Source organism: Chinchilla lanigera, unplaced genomic scaffold (genome assembly GCF_000276665.1).
Source record: "Chinchilla lanigera isolate Chin_1 unplaced genomic scaffold, ChiLan1.0 scaffold00080, whole genome shotgun sequence".
In the NCBI taxonomy this organism is placed as follows: Eukaryota; Metazoa; Chordata; class Mammalia; order Rodentia; family Chinchillidae; genus Chinchilla; species Chinchilla lanigera.
The window spans coordinates 7306244-7328387 of NW_004955481.1; the positions used below are offsets into that span (position 1 = coordinate 7306244).

The 22144-nt window shown below is 39.5% G+C and overlaps 1 protein-coding gene across 6 annotated transcripts; it reads left to right on the forward strand.

The window, feature by feature from the left end:
* The first annotated feature begins 1276 nt into the window (after positions 1-1276).
* On the forward strand, positions 1277-19348 carry Znf207 (zinc finger protein 207). 6 transcript variants are annotated; one of them, XM_013503454.1, is made up of 12 exons: positions 1278-1472; positions 3333-3459; positions 9218-9356; positions 10369-10539; positions 10656-10731; positions 11203-11250; positions 12481-12551; positions 14682-14839; positions 16085-16177; positions 17054-17296; positions 18196-18355; positions 18499-19348. In XM_013503454.1, exons 1-12 carry the CDS (start codon positions 1432-1434, stop codon positions 18657-18659), a joined length of 1488 nt encoding a protein of 495 aa, XP_013358908.1. In that variant the 5' UTR covers positions 1278-1431; the 3' UTR covers positions 18660-19348. The 6 variants fall into 6 exon arrangements, with proteins under 6 accessions (XP_005402878.1, XP_013358908.1, XP_013358909.1 ...); XM_013503455.1 differs by having other exon boundaries at positions 10372-10539; XM_005402821.2 differs by lacking the exon at positions 11203-11250 and having other exon boundaries at positions 1277-1472.
* Positions 19349-22144: the final 2796 nt, after the last annotated feature.

A 22144-nucleotide genomic window follows, 5' to 3' on the forward strand; every position in this document is an offset into this window, starting at 1 on the left:
AACAGGTTGGTAACAATGGCATCTGTATCATAGCTTTATTGAGACCAGAGGTCTTTAAGGCAAAATTTACAATGACTGGCAGATGCTTACAGACCCCATTGATGTCTATTATTGTTTGCCTTTGCAGTGACACAATTTACGTGGTGACGCCAAGCGTGTTCTCCAAATTCACACAGCTAGGCAATGACACTGACAGCATAGGAGCACAAGTGCTGGACTCTAAACCACCTCTTGGATGCATTCTTCTTTTTTTCTTTTTGTTTTTTTTTGAGACAGAGCCTTGCTGTGTAGTTCAGGGTGTCCTTGAACTCACTATGCAGCCCAGACTGGCCTCAAACTCTGGGGAATCCACCTGCCTCTGCCTCCCAAGTCCTGAGAGTTAAAAAAAAAACTTTTTTTTTTTCTTTTTTGAGACTGTCTCGCTATGCAGTTCAGGCTGGCCTTGAGCTCACTTTGTAGCCCACGCTGGCCTCGAACTTGCAGTGATCCTCCTGCCTCAGCCTCCCGAGTGCTAGAATTACAGGTGTGTGCCACCACACCCAGTTTAAATTCCCAGATTATAGGCATACACCTTTGCCAGCCTCGCAAGGGTTCTCTTTACCCTTGGCACACACCTGTTGTCCCAGCACTCTGGAGGCTGAGGTAAGAAGGTCGCTGAGGCCAGCCTGAACTACATAAACTCTGTCTCAAGAAACAATTAGCATCATCGAAATCTGATGCTTTTTGCCCCGCTAATGAGATACCCACTGACCCTTCAGGAGACCTTCCTGACATCCCTATGACCACTTAAACGGGGAGGAGACCCCACCGCATCTCGGTCTCCCCCGTCGTTGTCGCACCGCTGACTGCACTGTGTTCTTTACTCCACTGTCACTACCCTGTGAGCTACAAAGCACAGACTATGACCTTTTTGCCTTGGCACGTAGTGGGGCACATAACCAACAATGAAACCTTTAAAAATTGAAACAATTTACAAATGGGACGCTGTCTCAATTATTCTTTATTTATAACCTGCCTTTAATTGATTTGGTCATTTTTTTTTTTTTTTCTTTCCAATTCGCGTGCGCCTTAGCGTAACTGGGCTGGGCGCCTGCTTACGGGAAAGAAATTTGGGATTTAGCAACTACACCCACACAGAGGAGGAACCACAGATGCTCACAAGATGGTGGCCGCCCCTCCCCGGCCACACATCTCCACCCACTCAGGGGCGGTGATCTGAATCACGTGACCGCCCCCGCCTAGCCCCGCCTCCCGCCGCGGTGCCTGACGGGAAGCGGAGCGCAAACGAGGGCGTCGGCCATTTTGTGGCTGCTTCCCGTGGGTCGCGGCGGTGGCCGTTGGTTCGGAAGAGTGAGCGAGTGTTCGCCTCGTTTTTCCTGTTTCTTTTCGCCTGTTTTTTTTCTTTTTTTCCTTGGTGGGCAGGACGCAGGTATGGGGCGCAAGAAGAAGAAGCAGCTGAAACCGTGGTGCTGATATCCTTTGTGGGTGTGAAGTCAAGGCCGAGCGGCGGGCGGGCCGGTGGTTGAGGGCCTGGGACGGGGAGGCCTGGGTTTGGCCCATGGCGGCGGCGTCGCGGGGCGCGTTGTCGGTGCGGCTGCCCTGGCGGCTGGGATGGGGTTGGGGGAGGTGTTCGGGAGCCGGCGTCCCCGGGGCGAGAGGCTTCGGACGTGCGCGGTGGGACCGGCGAAGCCTGCGCGGCGCGAGGGGGCCGGCTGGGAGGGCGCCGCGTCCCCGAGCGCTCCCTCCGCTGTTTCGGGGACGGTTCAACAAAGGGGCTTGCTTCTCGGGCGGTGTGCGGCCTGGCTCCTCGGAGGGGTGCGGAAGGCCTTCCGGAGGCGGCCGCACTCCTCGGGGTTCAGCCGAGGCCGGGGTTCGCTGCAGGCCCGGGTCGGTCAAGCCAGGATTTGAAATTTTTTTTTTTTTTTTTTTTTTTTTTTGCCCCCGGGTTTGGCGGAAACCTAGCGTTCGGGTCTCACCCGGAGATGCTTCAGACTGCTCGAGGCTTTCTCTGAAAAGGTGGAGTTTTTATCCGTTACTCAATTCTGCAGGACGGGAAAAGTACTTACCAGGAAAGAAAATGCGTACTAAAATGTGCACCTTGTAATACCTTTCCTGGGAGCCGTAACATACTTTGTTAAGGTAGATTTTATTTACAGGTTTGTGCCTTAAAAACAGTTCGTTGGAGAACCTAATTTTTTAAATGATAGTTTAAAAATGTCTTAGAATCGGTCACTAATTTTGTAACGTGTTTGTAGGAAAATCTGACCATGTGATAAGAATTGTACATGGATGGATTGATTGATTTTTGTCTTTTTGAGACAGGGTCTCAGCTATGCTGTTCAGCTTGACCTTGGGCTCACTTTGTAGCCCAGGCTGGTCTCGAACTCACAACAGTCCTCCTGCCTCAGCCTCCCGAGTGCTGGGATTACAGAGTGCTGGGACTACAGGCGTGTGCCACCACGCCCAGCTTGTCCATGGAGCTCATGACTAAATTAAGTCCCCAACATGATTAATACGAAATTGCAGGCAACTTTATTTGTTCAAAATGATGGGACATTAATTATTCACCATGAAGTTTATTTTTAATTTTTTTTTTTTTTTCGGTTTTTTTCTCCGGCACCGGGAACCGAACTCACGACCTTGCGCTTGCCAGGCAGGCGCTTTTGCCGCTGAGCTAAATCCCCAGCCCCTTATTTTTAATTTTTGTTTTGTTTTGATTTTTGAGACAAGATCTCGCCTTACAGTTCAGACTGGCCTTGAACAGACTGTAGCCCAGGCTGTCTTGGAACTCCTCGATTTTCTTGCCTAGGCCGCCTCAATGCTGGGCGTACAGGCCTGGGCTGAATTTAATGTTAGAACATAGACTTCTGGGGCTTTTTAACAAGCCTTTCGTGTACATTTGTATGTGTCAAAATACTGAAAAAAGTTATGTAACACTTGCGTTAAGAATTTTTAAAAAGCGTATTGCTAGTTACTAAGATGTTCATTCAGGGGTGATTAAGATGGGCTTCCAGGAAATTAAAAACATGGAAAGCACATCGCATGTGTATTACTAATTGTATAATAAATAGCAAAAGTAGGTTGAGACATACCTTTTGGTTTTAGCAGTTGTCATTTTAATGTTACTCCTGTTTCCATGTTACTTTTTTTTTTTTTAAATGTGTGGGGTCTCTGTTGGCTCAGCCTACTTAAAGGTCCGAGGTTCAAGTAATTCTTTGTCTCAGCTTCCTAACTAGGTGGGACTAGAGGTGCACACAGCTTCCAGGCTATACAGATTGTTTTCTATGGACATAGTCATTTTCCTGCTTTTGAACCTTAACATTGTCGATTAGGTATTGTAATAGAGATTTTGATGATGAGAAGATTCTTATACAGCATCAAAAAGCAAAACATTTTAAATGCCATATATGTCATAAGAAATTGTATACAGGACCTGGTTTAGCTATTCATTGCATGCAGGTAAGGATTTTTTTCTTACTTTGTCCTTTTGTAATTGCAAACAACATGAAAAAATAATGTAAAATTTGTCTTTGATAATTGTAGTTACTTTGTTTACTGCAGTAGGTAAGATTCCCAACCTACTTAAAAAAGTCTAATTTGTATTTTTTTTGATAATGTTGAGGATTGAACCCAGGGCCTTAAATGTGATAAGCACATCTCCTACTGAGCTATATCCCCCCAACACCTCGTGCCCCTTGACACATGATCACACTAAATTGACCACTCTGGACTCCATCCTCTTGCCTCACCCTTCCAAAGTGCTAGGATTACAGGCAGGCACACTGCTTGATTTTACCTTTGAAGAGAGTTCGTTGGTATTTTTAAATTTTTTTTTTTTGTCTTTTTGAGACAGGATCTCCCTATGCAGTTCAGGCTGGGCTTGAGTTTATAGCCCAGGCTGGCCTTGAACTCACAGTGATCCTCCTGCCTCGACCTCAGCCTCGACCTCAGCCTCGATCTCAGCCTGGACCTCAGCTTCTGGAGTGCTGGGATTACAGGCGTGTGCTACCATGCCCAGCTCTTTTCTTTTAATTATTGATGATATTGTTTATTCTAAGTTAGATTGGTGATAGGTTCAGATTATAAAATATCTCCTCTGAATACTGAGAAAGGATCAGTGATTTACATGGGCAGTCTGTCCGGCTATAAGAAGAATTAATATGTAATTAGCTGGCATTACTCATTGCCATTGAAGGATTTATTATAATTTGTTGCTTGGGGCTAGGCTTATTCCACTGTTTATTCCTTTTACTTCTTTTGGAATGGCAGCATTGTACTTGATTTAATAATTAGCAAAGTTTTTTGATTCTTCCTGCTACAACATACTGAGATGTTTGAAATTTTTTAACAATCTAATAGCACATTCAAATTTAGTTCTGTTTTTGCCAGTTTTAGAGCTGCTTGAATCTGTCCTAAGTTAGACCTTAGAGAAATGTGAGATGAGTAAATCCTTACATACTAGAAACTACCTTGGTGGGAGACAATGAGACATTGGTGCCCCATAATTTTATATAAGGAATATGGAATTCACTTAGTGGTAGAGTTTGCCTGGTGTACACAAGACCCTGAGTTAGATCCCAGTGCCACAGAAATAAATGAATAAATTCATACAGCTCTCTTTCACTTGGTGATTTTGTGTAATTTACTTTTCGTTTATATTGTGTATTACACCAGTGGCTATTCACTGCAGCAGCCAGTTTTATGGGGCTGTTTGATAAAGAAAATTATTATTATTATTTTTTTCCAGTACTGGGAATCGAACTCACGACCTTGTGCTTGCCAGGCAGGCGCTGTGCCACTGAGCTAAACCCCCAGCCCCTGATAATGAAAACTGAAAATGTGGTTTTCCATAATCTAACTAATCACATTTCCTTTTTTTTTTTTTCCGTTACTGGGGGGAATTGAACTCACGACCTTGCGCTTGCCAGGCAGGCGCTGTGCCACTGAGCTAAATCCCCAGCCCCAACCAATCACATTTCCAGTACTTTTTTTTTTTTTTTTTTTTTGGTTTTTCTCCGGTACTGGGAACCGAACTCACGACCTTGCGCTTGCCAGGCAGGCGCTTTTTGCCGCTGAGCTAAATCCCCAGCCCCTACATTTCCAGTACTTAATATCCACATGTGGCTGATAGATGACTGTTGATAAAGTAGATAAGTAGAGAACATTTCCATCAGTCACAGAAAATGCCTGTGGAACTGTACTGCGCTAGACACTCTTTTAGGTTATGGGTATTCAGCAGTGAATAAAACAGGTCTCTGCTATTGAGTTTAGTGTATTGTGGAGGGAATAATCTGTAAATAAAGTTGGTCTTAAGGTGATAAGTGGTAGAGAAAACTGAAATAGGTGTACAGAAGGCCACAAATCGGAAATCCCTGAATGAGAAGCTGATGGACAATTGAGAAGAGACCTGAAAGAGAAAGAACTGTTTCTGGGGTGCAGTAAATGAAAGGTTCTCAAGTGAGGATTCTCCTGTATTGAAGGAAAGTGCAGTACTTTGCTGTTTTACTTTATAATTCTGAATGAAATGGATTTCAGTAGAGATGTCACATGCTCTAATACAATTTCTGGGTTTTTAAAAGGATAATTCTGCCTGGATGGTTGGATTTAGACTGCAAATTATAGGGAGACAAGTTGGAGATTTATAGAGTATTCCAGGCAAGAGGTACTAGTGACAAACCCAAATTTACTGATAGGTTAGATGGGTGTGAGGGATTAGGATCTCAGTGTGTTCTGAACAGTGAAAAATGATTTCCCATGTACTATGAAAAGGTGCAGGAAGAATAGGATTAGTGATGAGAGGACCACAGGGAATATGTTTTTTTGGGGGGGGAGGTTGTTTGTTTTGGTACCAGGAATCGAACTTAGGACCTTGCACTTGCCAGGCAGGTGCTTGTGCTACTGAGCTATATTCTTGGCTCTATTAAATTTGACAAGAGTCTGTTAGGACTGTTGTCCTGATAGAGATGTTGTATGAGCAGTTTGATACAGTCTGGAATTTGTAGAAAGTGGAACTAGACACACAAATATGGGGTGAATAAGGATGGCTAAAGCCCTAATAATAGAGGTATTTCCCTAGAGATTATAATGTGGACCTGAAAGAGGTACAAGGGCATTCTGTACTGGGCCACTCCCAGCAGTTAGAGGTTAGATAATTGATAAAATGGAACCATCCAAGGACATTGAAAGGTGTGGGAAACCAAGAGAGTCATAGCCTGGAAGGCATTTGTTTGTGAGAAATAATGGTTCTGGAGCAGAGTCTTCAAACTGAGCTACATCCCCATGCCTTTTCCTACTGTTTATTTTTGGGACAAGGTCTTGCTAAGCTGCATGGACAGGATTTAAGCTTGGAATCCTGCCACAGCCTCCCAGAGTGCAAAAGTTACAGGTGTGCATCTAGTTAAAGAGATGAGGTGTTTTTTTTTTTTTTTTCCCTGTCTTTTTGAGACAGGATCTCAGTGTGCCATTCAGGCTGGACTTGAACTCACTTTGTAGCTCTGGCTGGCCTCAAACTCATGCCAGCCTCCTGAGTGCTGGAATTATAGGTGTGAGTCACCATACCTGGCCTGAGGTTTTTGTTTGGTTTTTATTTTTTTGGAGACAGGGTCTAGCTATGTAGTTCAAGTTGGCCTTGAACTCAGGTAGTCTGTGCTGGGCAAAAACTCGAGGTGATCCTCCAATCTCAGGTGTCTTGTGTGTACCACATTGGGCTAAGAATGAGTTACTTTTGTTGTTGTAATTTTGTTTGTTTGTTTTTCCTTTTTCTTCCAGTACCAGGAATCGAATTCACAACCTTGCGCTTGCCAGGCAAGCACTTTGTTGCTGAGCTAAATCCCCAGCCCCAAGAATGAGTTACTTAACTGAGTCAAGTTGTTGGAGTTTGTGTGTGTGGGTGTACATGTATATGTGCTGGTAATTGATCAAACTCAGGATTTTGTGTGTGCTAGGCAAGTTTTCTTCTACTGAGCTGCACGCCCAGCCCTGAGAATAAAGAGGTCATTGAGAATGAAAGTTGGTTAGACTACTTTAAAGAGAAAAAAAAGGCCGGGGATATAGCTCAGTGGTGCAAGCACCTGCCTGGCAAGCGTGAGGTCGTGAATTTGATTCTCCGTACCACCAAAAAAAAAAAAAAAAAAAAAAAAAAAAAGAAAAGAAAAGAAGTAGCCTCATGTCTGCTAGACAAGAGCTGTACCACTGAGTTAGATCTCAGGCCCTTTAGTAACTTTTTTTTTTTTTTTTTTTTTTTTTATTCTTTCTTGAGACAGACTTGCTACGCAGTTACAGGCTGGCCTTGAGCTCACTTTGTAGCCCAGGTTGGTCTCGAACTGGCAGTGATTCTTCTGCCTCAGCCTTCCAAGTGCTGGGATTACATGCGTGTGCCACCATGGCCTGCTACCATTAGTAACATTTTTAGTTGATCAGTGCTTTTATTTCACAGCAACCTGTGAGATAGGCTTGGCAGTTAAGTCATTAAAGTATTCCAATTTTATAGATGAGAAATCTTAAGGCATTAATTAAGTGGTTGGCAGCAGGTTCCTTTCAGTGTTTGCTTCTGTCTTTTTAGTAAACTTCCACGTAGTAACATTATGAGAAATCTATTTGGGCTGTACTGGAGTGGAGGACTTTAAGTAGGTCTGTTGTTTTTCTTCCCGGAAACTAACCACCCTTTTCTTCTGTCTTCCTCCTCTTCTGCTTCCTTTCATTTTGAGACAGGGTTTCACTATGCAGTTCAGGCTCACCTTGAGCCACACTGCTTAGCTCAGGTTGGCATCAAACTCGAAGTGATCCTCCTGTGTCAGTCTCCCAAGTGCCTAGCAACTTTAAGTGCATTGATCATTGACTTTTTTTGGAGACAGGATCTTGTTCTGTAATTTAGGCTGGTTTTGAACTCACTGTGTAGTCTAGGCTGGCCTCAAATGCACAGTAATCCTTCTGCCTCAACCTTGTTGCTTCATTGCGTTTATCAAGAATAACAAGAAAAACCACATGTGGTGGCTCTCACTTAAAATCCAGCTGCTTCAGAGGCTGGGTTAGGAGAATTGCAAGTGCAAGGCCAGCCAAATTAGCCAGATCCTTTCTCAAGATTAAAAAGAAAAAAGCTGGTGATGTATTTTAGTGCTCCCTGAGTTCAGTACTTCAAAAAACATGAAAATGTCTTAAGGAAAAACTAAATATTGCTTGGGCAAAAAACAGCCAAGTCTAAACGGGTAGTTATCAAGCTTGAATTTATATCAGAATCATCAGAAAAGCCTGTTAAAAACAACATTTAGCTGGTTGTGGTGGTGCATGCCTATAATCAAAGCTCTTTAGATGATGAGGCAAGTTTGCACCTGTCCTGGCCAGTTTAGTATTTGTTTGTTTTTTGGTACTGGGAATTGAACTCACAACCTTGCACTTGCCAGGCAGGTGCTGTGCTGCTGAGCAGTATATCCCTGGCTAGTTTAGTGTGTCTGAAAATAAAGAATGGGCTGGAATGGTAGCTTGGTGTAGAGGGCTTGGATTTAATAGCTAGTACTGCAAAACAAAAAACACGGAATGCTATTTGTGGGGCCTGACTATTTGCATTTTTAGAATAAGTTTCCAGATGGCTGGTAGTCTAGCCTAAATATTTTGACATCTGCTAACGTAAGTAGATTTGCTGAAGAAACCCAAGACTGACAAGGATGTTGTCATGCATGTGCTCTGCCGCTGAACTGCATTCCCTGCTGAAAACAAGGACTTACATTAAGATTAGGTGACTGGTAGCTCAGTGGCAGCCTTAACATGTGTAAGGCTATGGATTCCACCCCCAACATTGCAAAGTAAAGAGTATTCATAATCTTTATTGAGACTTGAAACATGTCTGATGTGGATAGGACCACTTCTTTGTTGCTAATAATTCAAGCAGTTAAGATTACAAAGTTTAGAGACTTCTGAGTCCATACTGTGTGTTAGACGTTCTGCTAGGTGTTTTTTCTAGATAAAATGCTTAATCTTAAAAATAACTCTAGAAGTTAGCAACCATGAAGGTGTGGAGTAAACTCTGCTTTGGAGGTCAGGTGACTTACCCAGTGTCATAAAGCCATTAAGTGGTAAAAGAAGGGAATGACTGTAGATCTGTTAGTCTCACTGTAGATCCATTCATTAAGCATTTTATTTTTTGAGTAATTTGAAATTCCTCATAAAGAAGTTTGAGGCACTTTTTTGTTCATCTAATGGAAATTTTGCTTTTTAATGTTAGGTACATAAAGAGACAATAGATGCTGTACCAAATGCAATACCTGGGAGAACAGACATAGAGTTGGAAATATATGGTATGGAAGGCATTCCAGAAAAAGACATGGATGAGAGACGGCGACTTCTTGAACAGAAAACACAAGGTAAACTCTAAGATATATTTTTGTAACAGTATAGCTTTCCTTTGTTAAGAGTATTACTGTTACCAAGTATAAATTTAATGATAGATGATAGGTTTCAGAGTTCTAATTCTTAGTCTCTTTCTCTTTTTTTTTTTTTTTTCGTCTTTTTGATACAGGGTCTGCTATGCAGTTCAGGTTGGCCTTGAGCTCACTTTGTAGCCCAGGCTGACCTCGAACTCGTAACGATCCTCCTGCCTCAGCCTCCTGAGTGCTGGGATTACAGGTGTGCGCCACCATGCCCTATAGTTTCTTTCTTTTGTTTTTGTTTTGAGAGACAAGATGTCCCTATGTAGCTCAGGCTGATGTGGAACTCACTGTGTAGTTAGTTGCAGGCTGGCCTTGAGTTTGTGAAGAACCTCCTACCTCGGCCTCCTAAGTGCCTGGGATCTTTTATGTTTTATGCTTAGTATTACTGGTTTACTCGGAACTTGAAACCATGTACTATTTAGATGGTAGAAGCTATAGTCACATACAGGTTTTTTATTTTGAAAAGCTTTGCAGAGAGGTCGGACCTTGTTGTAGTTTATCTTTTGTGGTGGAACAGAATGCTATTTAGTGTGTGTGCTGCAGAAGTGGACACCAGAACGCTATTTAAAACTGACTTAGGATCATCATTTCTACCATTGTAGGACAGGAATAGTTGACCTTGCTTAATATAGAGAAAGGCATATATAAAGAATGGAAAATAGATTTTTGTGTTTTTTACAGTACTGAGGATTGAACCCAGGGCAATAAACTATAATCTTCAGACTTTTTTATTTATAAGTTTGAGATTGGGTCATTAAGTTGTCCAGGTTGAACTTGAATTTGGCAATCCCTCCCTCGTAGTCTCAGGATGTTGGGATTACAAGCATGCTCCACCATGCCTGGCTAGAAAAAGAGTAGTGAGGGTTTTTTCTTTATGTTGAATGTCCTAAACAAGCTTGGTTTTTATTTCTCATCTATGGGAGTACTGATTAAAACATTCTCTTAGCAGAAAGTCAAAAAAAGAAGCAACAGGATGATTCTGATGAATATGATGATGATGACTCTGCAGCCTCAACTTCATTTCAGCCACAGCCTGTTCAACCTCAGCAGGGTTATATCCCCCCAATAGCGCAGCCAGGACTGCCACCTGTACCTGGAGCACCAGGAATGCCTCCAGGTAGTATATTTCTTACTGTTGAGCATTCTTAGGATTTTGTTAGTAAGGTATTAGAAGTATTACTTTGTTCCAAATCCTTGATACTAATTTTTTGTTGTTGTTGAAATTGTTTGTAGGCATACCTCCCTTAATGCCAGGTGTTCCTCCTCTGATGCCAGGAATGCCACCAGTCATGCCAGGCATGCCACCTGGGTAAGAAAGCTTTCAATTGGTTCGTGCTTATTGATTTTTAACTTGGGTGTTACATGAATTAAATATTACTTTGCATTTTTTACTTCTAGAAGATAAGGGTTCTGTAAGTCTTAGACGTGTCTAGTAAGGGGTCAGTCAATACATTTAAGGTATAAATTTGCCGCTGAAGAAGAGTTTGGGTTTTAGCCTGTGTGTAGGCAGCCATCTGCTTCAATTGCATTTACTATAATTAAGTAGTTGTTTGTAGGTTAGAGTTTCTAAAGATGCAGACTATCCGTGACACTTGGTAGTTATGACAGGAAGGAAACTCTGTAAATAATTGTCAAAGCATCAGAAACGAAAGTGAATCCAAGGTGCTCATGGCCGTCACTTTTACTTAGATATTGTTGGATATGAGAGGTATACAATACACTTTCCCACTGTATTTTGAAAATCACAGTTAGATTTTGATTTTGTCATACATTTTCACAGATTGCATCATCAGAGAAAATACACCCAGTCATTTTGCGGTGAAAACATGTAAGCATCTCATTCATAATGTAATTCAGGAGGTATAATCATAATGTCATTTTTTGTGTGTGTTTAGTGGTTTCTATTCAGTTGACCTTTGATCTTTCTCACTAAAACTTAAAATTTTCAAGCTGACATAGGTCTCTTAAAGGATGAAATTAAAACGTGAGGAAATAGACTTAAATATTTTTGAAATGTACAGCTATTTTCTCCACAATACTAAAAGTAATGGGACTTAAAATAAAATGGGACTTGATAATAGTTAATATTTAAAGAAGGATTATATATTCTTCTGCCAGAAGTACATATTTTGTTACAGAATTGTGTTTTTTTTTTCTTTCCTGATTAGAACTAAGAGGTTAAACTTCTGATAAAAAGTCTTAAATGGAGTTGACAGTTGAGGGACCCGTGTCTAATTCTCAGGACCAAATGCAAAAAAGTCCTAAATTGAATTGACATTTTTGGTTTTATGGTGGTTTTCTTGTTTTTTTATTTTCGTTTTGTTTTGGTTTTTGGAGATAGACCCTGTGCAGGGCAGCCCAGGCTGGCCTCTATGGCTGTGTTCTTCCTATTTCAGGCGCCCAAATGCTGGGACTACAGGCCTGTGCCACCAAGCCTGGCTCTGCAAACTACAATGTTCTTAAGTTAATTGGACACTGGTAGTTGAAGGTGGGCTATTTTTAGGGGCGAGAAAAGCAAATACGGGTTTTAAAAAGTAATGATGTAGTGTTAAGTGGCTATTCAAAACAAAAAAGGCAATCTCAATTTACTTTTGATCGTTAGTTTTGGTGTTTACTTGCTCCTCCAAAACAGAAGTTCTTCACAGTGTACAGTATATTCAATATTTTCCTTTTGAAAAACCTGACAACTCTAAAAGAAGAAATTCCTTCTGTTTCATTTATACTTTGTGTGAATATTTTCCAGGTGGGACAAAGGGCGATTTTTGCTTCCCAATTACACAATTTTAGATAAAGCCTTCTGTACATTATTAATGTTTTACTTTTGTCAACAAAGACTGATTTTTCTTCCCTCTTACTAGTAAACCAAGAGTTTCCTGGCTTTTTTAGAGGATGGATTTTGATAGGATTATTGTAGTGTATGGTGGGTTGTTTTATTGATTGATTTCAGTATTAAAGGTCAAGTCTTTTATCTGAGGTTATTTGAGGATTTAGCCAAAATGTTTTCATATGGCTTATACTGTTAATTAACTTTTACTTCTTGAAATTTGCTTTCTAACAGAATGATGCCGATGGGTGGAATGATGCCACCTGGACCAGGAATACCACCTCTCATGCCTGGTATGCCACCAGGTATGACATGTTAAAAAATTTCCTCCTTGCTGGGCGTGGTGGTGCACACTGTAATCCCAGCACTTGGGAGGCTGAGGCAGGAGGATCATTGCGAGTTGGACACCAGCCTGGGCTACAAAGTGAGCTCAAGGCCACCCTGAACTGCATACTGAGACCCTGTCTCAAAAAGACAAAAAAAAAATTTCCTTCTTATGACTGAAACAGGATTTACTCATATGTTTCTTTGGTGGGGAACCAGGAGTTGAACTCAGAACCTCTTTCTTACCAGGCAGGCATTGCACCACTGAGCTATATCCCTGACCCACTCATAAGTTTCTTAAGAAAATAAATTTTGCTGGGTGCGATGGTACATACCTGTAATCCCAGCTACTCCTAAGGCAGGAGGATCTTCAGTTTGAGGCTACCCAGGGCAGTTTAACAGCTTAGTGAGAATCTGTATCAAAATAAAGGGCTGAAGATACATTTCTATGTGAAGGCCCTGGGTTTAATTTCTAGTACCAAAAAAATAGTAAAATTAATGTGAAAAGTGTTAAAGTAGGACCCGCGCCCCCCCCCCACCCTTTTTGAAATACTGGAGAAAAAAAGATGAAGGCCTTTGTGGTGGTGACCACTTGTAATCTCTCTAGGAGGCCGAGGCAGGAGGAGTACTGCAAATTTAAGGCCAGCCTGAACTGCATAGTGAAGCCCTGTCTCAAAAAGACAAAAAAAAAAAAAAAAAAAAAGGTCAAAGGAATCAATTAGTTACAAAGCCAATGCACTGGTAACATGCTTAAAGGAGCATATTTCTCAGGAATTTTTTTTAGAGAAGTCTTGCTGAGACCCAATAAATTGTTTGTTTTATCTTTATTTATTATATGGTACCGGGAACTAAACTCAGGACCTTGTGCTTGCCAGGCAGGCTCTTGTGCCGCTGAGCTATATCCCCAGTCCAGACCCAATAAATTCTTGAACACTGTAGGAACTATCACTCAAAAAGAAAAGCAGTTGATTTATATGACTTGGTGATATCAAGAACCCATGCTTTTTTTCCTTTTCACTTTACAAACTTTACCTTTTTTCCCTTAGAAATGTCACTTGATGGTATTGACTCAGACCTGAAGGGGTATTAGTAACAACTAAAAATGTTATAAAGTGGCAGAATAACTTTTCCCTTAAGTCCAGGCCTTATAGCTGTGATGAACTTGGAAAATGAAATTCTTCTTTTATTTTGTTTTTTTTTGTTGTTGTTGTTTTGGTTTTTTTCTGGTACCGGGAATCAAACTCGTGATGTTGCGCTTGGCCAGGCAGGTGCTGTGCGGCTGAGCTAAATCCCCAGCTATATTTTGTTACTTTGGTTTTTTTTGACACAGGGTCTCCTTATGTAGTTGAAGCTGGCTTTAAATGCCACTAAGGAGCCCAGGTTGGCTTTGAACTTCTGCTTTATCCTCCTGAGTGTTGAGATTAAAGGCATGCACCATCACACTTGACAGTTCTTGACTCTGTAGCTTAGTAAAGTAGGTAGTACAGTGTGGAGAAAGGGAAAAGCAATACTGAACTTAGAATTATTACTATGAAGCCATTAATTTATAGCATATAAATCTGGACATTATGCTGTAAGATGTCTAGGTATTTAAAGGCATGAAAGACAATCAGAGTTCACTTGATCACAGTAAATGTTAACAAATTTTGAAGAATTAAAGTGGGACTTGGGACATTTTGTTTAAATTGGTCAAATGAATATTTGAAAAGTTCTAATGTGTCATGTATGATTTGTGAAAGTTTTTACTATAACTTGCATTAAGAGTTCAGGGAATATTTTAAAGTCTGGTATAGTTAAATCTCACCTAGGGAATATTCAAAACGTGGCTGGTAGATGATTGAAGTTCATATTTTAAGAAGTTGGTTTGATGAATACTATCAGTAAGCATAAGTACTATTTTTCCCGTATACAGGGTCTAGTGGTGAAAATCCTGAGGTGCTAACAAAGGAAGAAAAAGTTTGAGGCTAAATTGCTGTAAGGGACAGATGCCCAAGTTCTTTCATAGTTGTTCAGCAGTCAGTATAGAAACATTCTTATCTGAATTAAATGTTTCATTGAGTCTTGTCTGAATTAAATGTTTTCTTGAGTCCCTGCTGACATTTGTTTTGTAGGTATGCCCCCTCCTGTTCCACGTCCTGGAATTCCTCCAATGACTCAAGCACAGGCTGTTTCAGCACCAGGTATTCTGAACAGACCACCTGCACCAACTGCAACAGTACCTACTCCACAGCCTCCAGTAACTAAGCCTCTGTTCCCCAGCGCCGGACAGGTAAGGTGAAATGGCTGAAAGCAAGTGCACTAAAATTTAAAGATTGAGTGTAGTTTTATAGAAATCTTTGCAATTCTCTCACGTCAGTTTCTTTAAATAAAAAAATTTTAATTTGGTAAAAAGTGGCCTATCCTTTTCTGTGTTTACACATCTTGATTTCCTGTACTCAGTAAAGGTTGTATGGAGTCAAAGCTAGTATGTTATGTTTTTCATAGCTTCAGATTCTATCCTTATCTGTAGTTAGAAAAGAAAATTGAATCTGTGGGGACTTAAATACATGGTAATGTTTAGAGGTCTTCCTTTCCCTATTGAAATATAAATGGTATAAGGTTAGAGGCCAAGTTGAAAGTTTGTAAAACCTTAGCATGTCGTCTGTTGGGCTCTAGTCTAGAAATATAATTAATTACAATGCTGTACTCTCCTTGGAAAGGGATCATTGAATGTTTGGATCTAGTCACATTTTTTCTAGTGGTCTTTAAAGCATTCACAGTTTTTCTAAAATACAAGTGGAAGATGCTTTTGTTATGTGTAGCATGCACTGTTTAAAAAAATTTCATTCAGAATTACGTAGATATTTATATTCCTTAGATGTTTGTCTTTTTCTGCTTGGAGGTAGATAAGTCAGCATTACCTTTAATTGCCTTTTGTTTTTGTTTTTTGGTTTTGGTTTTTTTTTTTTTTTTTTTTAACGGGAATGGAACTCATGACCTCAGGTTTGCCAGGCAAGCACTTACGCCGCTGAGCTATATTCCCCGGCCCTCTTTAATTGCCTTTTAAGCATATTAAGCTTTTGTGGTGGGTAGAGATTTTGTTAATTACAAATGTTAAATTTTGTTTTGGCTGATACTGAGGGTTGAACTCAGGGCTTTGTGCATGCTAGGCAAGACAGATGATAAAGTCACAGCTAAAATTTTTTTGTAGTCAGTAAAGTAGAATTGAAATGTCAATATTGAAAGCATTCTTAGCTTGAGGTGTTCTTGAAATACCACAATGCAAAAAACACCTTTAGAAAAGAAACTATGGTTAACTAGGTTTATTGATACAGAATTTTAAAATTTTTTTGAGGCTCATACTTTTACTTTGTTTATTGTAAATGCATTAACTGCCTGTCTCTTAAAATGACATTTGACTGCATTAAATTTTGCATTTACAAAGATCCAATCTATACTAAAAAGTCTGCCACATGGCTTATTTTCACCCATTTGTTTGGAGACTTTTCATTGTTTCCTTTCTTTTATGCTACAGATGGGGACACCTGTAACAAGCTCAAGTACAGCTTCATCCAATTCAGAAAGTCTGTCTGCATCTTCTAAAGCTCTGTTTCCTAGCACAGCACAAGTACGCAGGAAGTTGCAGTTTAAAATTGTTAAATGGCTTTATAAATTAACCCTTTGGATCCTACATAAAAATTAAATCTTTTCTTAAAAACGTACAATTTTTTTAAGTAAAATCAATGGTATTAATTTAAAATCAAATTGTGTGTGAAATTTGAATTTATATTTAAAAAATGTAAAAATACCCCAAACTCCTTTGGTTCTAAAGGGTTAAAAGCATGTAAGCAGTAAATGCATTATAGTATCCGATGGTTAGCCTGATGCATGGTTAAGCTAATTTTGATAATATAGTTTTTAATGCATCGTATTCAATATAAGGAGATTTATTTAGTTCTGTGCATTTGGTTCTAAAGTTGACCTAATCAATATTGTAGACGTTTAATATTATGAAAAGTAACACATTTGTTACTGGTAACTTTTTACTTGAAAGAGCCTGCTAAGTTAACCCTTTTGTCCATGAACACTTAGCCATTGCTAATTTGGAGGGTATCATATGAAGAGTACTTTCACCAAAACAATCTTAAGGACCTATCTTTAATGTGTTGCCATTGGTATACTAATTTTTTATAATAAGTGAATGGAGTACTATAGTTTATCAATCTGGAATAGTTAAGTACAAAGCATGACAGATTAAGTTTTGGGCGAGGAGATAAGACTGAAAAGTTACCAAAGTTTTGTTTCTCCTACTGTGATGTGATTGTAATACAGCATCTTCTGATATTCTTATGGGTTATCTTGAATTTTGTGGAGCATTTTTCATCTTTTTATTTAAAGTTTGGTCCTTTAGTATATTGGTGCCTTATTTTTTAAGTTAATTTGCTCATAGATAAACTCAGCTTTGGGTTTTGAGGTTTCACTGATAAAAGATTGTGTTTTACAGGCTCAGGCAGCTGTTCAAGGACCTGTTGGTACAGATTTCAAGCCCTTAAATAGTACTCCTGCTACAACTACAGAACCCCCAAAACCTACATTCCCTGCTTATACACAGTCTACAGCTTCAACCACTAGTACTACAAATAGTACTGCAGCAAAACCAGCAGCGTCAATAACAAGTAAGCCTGCTACACTTACAACCACCAGTGCAACCAGTAAGTTGATCCATCCAGATGAGGATATATCACTGGTAAGTTGTTTTCAGTGTTTTACTAGCAGCATTTGCTTAAAACCATTGTAGTACCTTGTCCATTTGAAAACTGCATTTGTATTCAGATGGTTTTAGGATGATTTAATATTTCCCAAGTGTTTTTTACCATTGTGATTTTTAATAAACCATAATAAAATAATCATGAATAAAAACAGTAAAGTGGATGGTTATCATATTTTTGTCTTAGATGCTTTTCTCTCATTTTTTTGTAGACGATAGTAAGTTGGGTTCTCTGAAAAGTCATTTTTAGACAGGCATGGTAGCATGTGCCTGAAATCTCAGCACTGGGTGGGGAGATACAAGAGAGCAGTGGGGACAAGGGAGGCAGCTGAGGCAGGAGTTTGAAGTCAGCTTGAGCCATATAGTGAGACATCTCAGAAAACCAGGAGCTTTTTAGAATTTCAGTAAATATGCATATATTGATTAAAGAAACTTGTTGGGTCCCTTGGAGCCCCGTGAAGAAATTTATTTCGATAAAGTTAATTATTTATACAGTTTCTTGTTGAAGTAGTAATTTCCGTAAAGTTGTTAGCCTAAAAAAGTATAAGTGATACTATACCTATAGTACAGGTGGCAATAATAGGCAGTATCGCACACCTATAATCTTAGCATTCAGGAGGATGAGGCAGGAGGCTCTGCACAAGGTTGAGTTTCAAGGCCAGCCTGAACTCTCCATAGTGAGATGCTATCTTGGAAAGTAACAAAACAGATTTTACTAAGTAGTTGCTGTGGCTTTAGGGAGCAAAAGTAATTAGTTGAGAAATTAATTTTTTAAAAAACTTAATCTGTAAATGAGATTTCAGGTTCTTGCCTTTATGCTTAATTAACCTGCCTGCATTTGTGCATCTATTAACATTTTTGTTTACTTTTATTCATAGGAAGAGAGAAGGGCACAGTTACCTAAATACCAACGTAATCTTCCTCGACCAGGACAGGCTCCAATTGGTAACCCACCAGTTGGACCCATTGGAGGTATGATGCCACCACAGCCAGGCATCCCACAGCAGCAAGGAATGAGACCTCCAATGCCACCTCATGGTATTCTCCCCTTTTTTGGTATTTATTGGATTTCTGGGGATACATAATAGAATGTTAAATTTATCTGAAAAGTGCATTGCAATTATGGTACAATTCATATACCAACTCATTCTATTTTTTTGTGTTTGAAATATGTCTTTTAGGTCAGTATGGTGGTCATCATCAAGGCATGCCAGGTTACCTTCCTAGTGCTATGCCACCATATGGGCAGGGACCGCCGATGGTGCCCCCTTACCAAGGTGGGCCTCCTCGACCTCCAATGGGAATGAGACCTCCTGTAATGTCGCAAGGTGGCCGTTACTGATCTTGCTTCATCCAGTCTAATAGGTTTGGAGATTAAACCTTTTCTCAACTTGTGCTGTTTATATAGCCAAGCTTCCGTCAATAAGGCTTCATTGTGACTTTAACAAACATTATCTTCCCACATACCAGGAACTATTGGACATTTATTTTACATGGGAAAATTTATTTGGAATAATAAAGCAGGAACTTACCCTGAAGTTGCAATTTATACTGTATGGCTTCTTTTTCATGTTTCATCTAGGTTTTTAGAAGTGAAGTATAGTAAATTTGGTTCGTTAAATTGTGAAGGCGCTGGAATTACATGAACATACCACCTTAATAAAGGCAAGTTCTGTAAGCTTACATTGCTATTTGTAAAGTTATGCCTTCACAGCATTTCAGATGCTGTTGGACTTCATGTCCCCAACTTAGCTTGGTGAGGGCTGTAACTATTTCCAAGTAACCTGTACATTGGAAGTCTGAATGTGTAACAATATTTAATGTATTTAGAGTTCCTCATGTTGCAGGGTTTAAAAAATCTGACCCAACAAGGTCATGTGACTTTTTCTGTACTGTTAAACTTCATTGTAATAAAATGAGAGAAAAATTTATGCCTTTTTATTCATAACCCAGCTGTGGACCACTGCCTGAAAGGTTTGTACACATGCATGCCACAGTAGATGTCCACAAAATAAAAATCATAGTTATCAATGCAGTTTTGATAAATCATTGGATTCTGTCTTTGAATGGTAGATTGTTTCTTAGCTGCATGTTTTAGACAGAACTGTATATATAGTTAACAAAAGCACTTAGATACATGTGAATCATTACTTGATCAATATTAAATCTTTATATTGTGTCACATTTTCACACCCTTTGGTGTCCTCAGATGGCATAGAATTTAAAATGTAAATCTTAATATTCCTGCTGAGATGTTTAGAACCTAGTGCCAGACCCATTCATTTCCTTCTGATTATTTTTGAAACTTCAGTACTGCATGGACTTCAGAAGCTTTTTGGGTACAAAATTCTAGAAGCTTAGGTGCATGCAGTAATAGTTTCTTGTGCTGGTAGTAGTTGGTATATGGTCTGTGTATGCTGAGAATGTAAATGTGACTGTGTTAGGTTAGTTTGCTGGCTAACAGATTGGCAACTTTTATCATATTCCTGGAAGGTTACATTTTTCATTCCATTAGATGGGTACCTTCTGTTCCTAAGCCTAGATGGCTTTACTGTTAAATTTTTCATTGTTGGAAATTTTGACTATAACTGTTCCTTTAGAGAACTTTTCTGTAGAAATGACTGCTTTTGCAAATCTTTTAAAATAGTAGCTGCTGTTGGCCTATTTGGGAGCATTTGTTTTTCTAATCTTTTAATTTTGCCAGAGTAGTTTCAAGTATAAAATATTCTGTACAAATAATTACTGGTATGAAGGGCTGGGGATTTAGCTCAGCGGCACAGCGCCTGCCTAGCACGTGCAACGTTGTGAGTTCGATTCCCAGTACTGGAAACCACCCCCCGCCAAAAAAAAAAAAAATTACTGGTATGAACTAAATTTTTTTTCAATATAAAGTTCCAACATCTTAAGAAAATGGTGGGGCTGGGGATATAGCTCAGTGGTGCAGTATCTGCCTGGCAAGCGCAAGGTCCTGAGTTCGATTCCTGGTAACCCTTCCAAAAAAAATAATAACATTTTAATAACTTGAATGAAGGTTTTTATTAAAAGGGCAATCTGAAGTTTTTTAGTACTTCTTTGAAGTTTTAAGTTAAAGCTTTAAACTTCTAGGGAATTATATTGAAAAAATAGTCACTACAAAAGGATTTGTATTTAATTTTGCTCCACTGATTCTACAGCTCTTGTGCTATACCATTGAGATGCAAAACGGTCCATAGTTAGAAAAGAAAACATACGTATATCACCAAGAATATTTCCTTCTGCTAGCAACTAAGTCTGAGATGCTTCTTTCACTGAATGTGCCTGCCTGCCTGACTAGTTTTGGAATATGCACATACTTAGACTTGGCAGCATACCTCACATACTGCAAGAAAAACCCTGTAATGCAAGTATTTAAGGAGGCTGGGGTATGAGGACCACCACAAATTTGAGGCCAGCCTGGGCTACATGGTGAGACCTTGTCTCAAAAAAACACACATAAAAAGAGAAAGTATTTAATACTTAAGGTTAGATGGCAGAATTAAATTTAGAGTGATTAAATAGGAAATGTTCTCCCCTACCAGCTGTCTCAAAAATTTCATGTACAGTCTTATCAGAAAAATGCAGAAGAGTTGGTAGACCTGTTTCAGAACATCATACAGAGCTTTATTTGCATTTTGTGCAAGGAAGGTCAATGTACTATGGGTGTTTATTATTCTCTGAGGTTTGAAGGAACAGAATTTCTTAGCAAGAGATGAGATTCTTGTTAAAAATTAATTGAAAGTATTATTGTGATCTTTCGTGTGTTTTTAGCTACGTAGCTCAGAAGTGGTGCCCATTTAGTATCCTTCTTTTTCCCATTTAGTATACTTAAACCATAAGTTTTGCGTGCACCCAGGGATAATTAAGCTTCTAGAAAATACGTTTTACCTAAGTGCTTCTGGGGTCTATAATGTGATTGAGTCAGGAGTGGATAAAATTGTTCGAGGAACTGTTCTACTTTGGCTTATGCTTCCTAGGTAATATGTGAAGTTCAGTCAAAGTGAATTGCAGTTGTTCTCACATAAAACTACTTTCGGGATTTGATATGTTCAGGCAGGTACTTGTGGTTGCCGTTATTAAGGAAGTTGTAAGAGTAATAGGGCTGGCAGCTTTGGCTGTACTTGCTGTCCACTCCTGTTAACCTTATTTAAAAAGCAGAAACAAGTTAAACATTTTGTCTGGCACTAGTTTCTATGAAAGGTTTTACTATAGTGATAATAACAAGACCAGCAGATGAGTTTCGGCTTTCCAGTGGGTGCTAGAATTATGATTTGAATACATTGTATTTCAGTAATTTCTCACACATTTGCTGTTAGATGTGGGGAAAATACCTATTCCACTGATCAAGTTACATAATGAACTTAAATCATTAAATCATTTATTTAGGGGGAAATTTCCCCCAAAAAAGCGAGAGCAGGCTTAGAATGGAATTGTAGTGGACAAAAGAAGCTGCTCTTTTTCCTTTGTTTGCTTGATCATTGGGATTTAAAAGGAAAAATTTTTAATGCATGTCTTTCAAATTAATTGGGTAATGTTTTTCTAAAATGAAAATTTTTTTCTTCCTATAGCCCTGCCATAGGACAGGCTGAGGCTGAGTCTCAGTGTTGCCCTGTTCAGTCTGAGGCAAGTGGGATTTATTTTATTCCTTATGGGGGCTTTCACAGCTTTATGGCTGTTGGATATTTATGTCCCCAAACTTGCAGCAAGTTTGGTGAAGGCCCCTAAATTTAATTAAATTTAGGATTTTTATATTCTTTTGGCAGAGAAGGCTCTATATTAATATTCACGTTTGACTGTGGTGTTAAACATTTA